Source organism: Apis dorsata, unplaced genomic scaffold, assembly GCF_000469605.1.
Source record: "Apis dorsata unplaced genomic scaffold, Apis dorsata 1.3 scaffold_1169, whole genome shotgun sequence".
Taxonomy (NCBI): Eukaryota; Metazoa; Arthropoda; class Insecta; order Hymenoptera; family Apidae; genus Apis; species Apis dorsata.
In genome coordinates this window covers 17413-20760 of record NW_006264266.1, presented here as the reverse complement: position 1 = coordinate 20760, position 3348 = coordinate 17413, and the positions used below count along the sequence as shown (strand labels likewise).

At 16.3% G+C, this 3348-nt stretch overlaps 1 protein-coding gene across 1 annotated transcript; it reads left to right on the top strand.

Moving 5' to 3' along the window:
• The first annotated feature begins 1159 nt into the window (after nt 1–1159).
• On the top strand, nt 1160–2198 carry LOC102673043 (histone deacetylase complex subunit SAP18). Its single transcript, XM_006624872.2, has 4 exons — nt 1160–1397; nt 1536–1642; nt 1758–1952; nt 2043–2198. The coding sequence occupies exons 1-4, from the start codon at nt 1326–1328 to the stop codon at nt 2128–2130; spliced, it is 462 nt and encodes a 153-aa protein (XP_006624935.1). The 5' UTR covers nt 1160–1325; the 3' UTR covers nt 2131–2198.
• Nucleotides 2199–3348: the final 1150 nt, after the last annotated feature.

Sequence of the window (3348 nt, the reverse complement as noted above, 5' to 3'; positions counted from 1 at the left end):
AATTTAAATACTAAATGTAATACAAAATGTACATATTAAAAATGTAAAAAAAAATATAATAATGTAATATATAAATTATAATATATTAATAATTATAATAATAAATTATAATAATAATAATATAATAATAAATGATGATAATAAAATAATTATTTTTTATATAAATTTGTTTATATTTTGTATTGTTTGTGTTATAGTTATTTTTTTATTATTTATTTTTTATTTATGTTTATTTATTTTATTTTTATGTTTAAATAAAATTTTAAAAAATTTAATGAATTAATAATAAATAAATATTTGATTTATAAAAAAATTATAAATTTAAATTAATTAATTAATTAAATTATCAAGAAAAATTTCAAATAAGTATTAATAATATTAGATGTATGAAAATAAATGTCAATACATGAAAAAATTAAAAAAAATCTTATACTTATTATTATGATTTTTAGAAAATACACGCAAATTTTTCACAATCATTCAAGGATATAATTGTTATTAAAAGTAATTATAATTTCCGATAATTAGGGGATTATAATTGGGAGTGATTTTTCGTTAGTCAATTTTTACTAATAAAATAGATTCGTCCAATTTCTTTGTTAATTTATAGTAGATGAAATCAATCAATTCGTATATCTCACTTCTCTAATGTAAGACAATTGAATCAATCCCAAAAACTCCAGAAAATCAAAATTCAAGCAACATCTAGAAGCACATTAGAATCCATGTTCATTGCATATAGCATAAAACATAATTATAATTTAATTTATGGTCTCCAAATATTAAACATGAAATTATATTTCAATTTAAATATTAAATATAATTTTTAAACTGAATAAATTCCAAAAATTAAATTCCAAAAATTAATTCTAAGTTATTAAAAAATTCTAATTATTTAAAAATTCTAAATTTTGAATATATCAAACTAAAGTTGAATTAGTAAAATTGTAATTTTATACAATGTTATTATTAAATATTATAATATTGTATCATATATTATATACATAAATAAATATTATTTAAATAAAATATATACATAAAAAATATATATTATAAGATATTTGTTTAATGATTAAATTGATTTGTAGAATTGATTTTTAAGAATTGTATTAAATTCTTATATCTAAATATGATATTTAATCTATGATTAATACGTTTTATATACGTAATTCATTTTTTCAGTAGAGGGCATTGTAAGCAATTGTATATGAAGCATATACAAATGTGATATAAAATTTCAAAGATTATTTAAAAGTTTATTTAAGAGTATATATAATTGTAATTGCTATTATTTGTGTTCTAATAAAATAATTTTTATAATAAATATGACATCAGCAATAGAATCTATGGTTGTAGATGAAAAGCAATTACCAGAAAAACCGATAGATAGAGAAAAAGTAAGAAAAAACATTAAAAATTTTTTAGAAATATCGATAAAGAATTAATACTTTTAGATTTTAAAAAGATTAATTACTTAATTTTTGTTATTAATATATTTGCATATTCTTATATATTTTTTTCTAATAAATTTTTAGACATGTCCACTTTTATTGAGAGTATTTTGCAATACAGGCAGACATCATAATATAATGGAATACAGTAGAGGAAATGTTCCTTCAAATGAATTACAAATATATACATGGTAAAATGTTTTACATTTTAATATTTATAATTATATATTTATTCTTATTTTATAATTTATACAGAAATAAAACAAACATTTGAAAACTTTCAAGTAATGTTTATTCAACATATAGGATGGATGCAACTTTAAGAGAAATTACAGGATTAGTTAAAGAAGTAAATCCAGATGCTAGAAGTAAAGGAACATATTTTGATTTTTCATTAGTAACACCAGAATTACGAAATTCTGGATATCGTATGCGAGAAATTGGTGTGACTTGCTCAGGACAAAAAGGTGCAGATGATAATAAAACACTTGCCCAAGCAAGGTATATAAAGTATTTTTTTTTAATTAAAATTAGTTCAAGACTAATTAGTTTTGAGATTAAAAATTTTAATTTTTAACATTTTAATTATAGATTTACAATTGGTGATTATTTAGATATATCAATAACACCACCAAATCGACAACCAGCAATTAGACGTGGTGCATTACGTCAATATTGATTTAAATAATAAAATTTTGTAAATTATGTTAATTTCTTAGTTTTCTATTAATAAAGAATATATAATACTAAAATTATCATGTAACAATTTATTTTTTTTATTTTATGAAAGTTACTCATTTTTATTAAATATTTTATTTATTTATTTAAATAATTTAAGTAAATTAATTATATTTAAAAAATTAATTTGAGATATTAAATAAGATTGATAATAAGATATNTTATATATATGTTATATATTTTTAAAAATAATAATATATATTTTTATATATATTTTATATATTATATATTATATATTATATATTATATGAATAATATATAAATATATATTAAAATAAAATCTTATGTGATATAAAATATATAATCTAATATCAATTTCACCTTTGATATTTACCTTTTTGATATTTATTTTATTCAATTGTGAAATAATTATATATTATAATTTAAAAATGATTTAACGATATAATGATATAAAAAATATGTACAATATGACTGAAATATGAATTAAAATCAATTTATGATAGACACAAAAATATTTTAAACCAGTTAAATAGTTAACAAAATCAATAATGGAGATTAATCTGTAAATTTCTTTATTTTTAATATTATTAATTTCTGGCTTCTAATCAATTTTTTTTATGAGATTTTTTTTGTTCAGATTTTCAATGAGATATAAAATTGCAGTCAGAATTGGCCATGACTATGACAATTTCAACTATGACAAATTCTTTATCATAGTTTTATTAAGATGCATTAATAAGAATATTATTCCAAAATCTTTTCAATATCTCAATTTAATCTTCTATTAATGCTATAAATAATAATAATAAATATCTAATAAACATCTGTAATCTGTAAATCTGTAAAAGTTATTGAATTGATTTAATGTAAAATGATTTCAATCTAAGAATATAAGTTGTAATTATAAAATTACAATTTCTGGGTAAAATTAGAATTATTTACAATTTTTAATGTTTTTCGTGTTTTTATTATAAAATTTAAAGATTTGAATAAAATTTAAATAAATTTTAATAATTATAAATATATTTCGCATATACATAGAACAACTTTAAGAGAAAATTTTATTTAAATAAATATATAATAATTAATATATATTAATAATTTATATGATGTATAATATCTTATTATATTATTATATTATATCATATCTTATTATTTTTTATTATATTGATATAAAAAATTTACTTAAAAAATATAT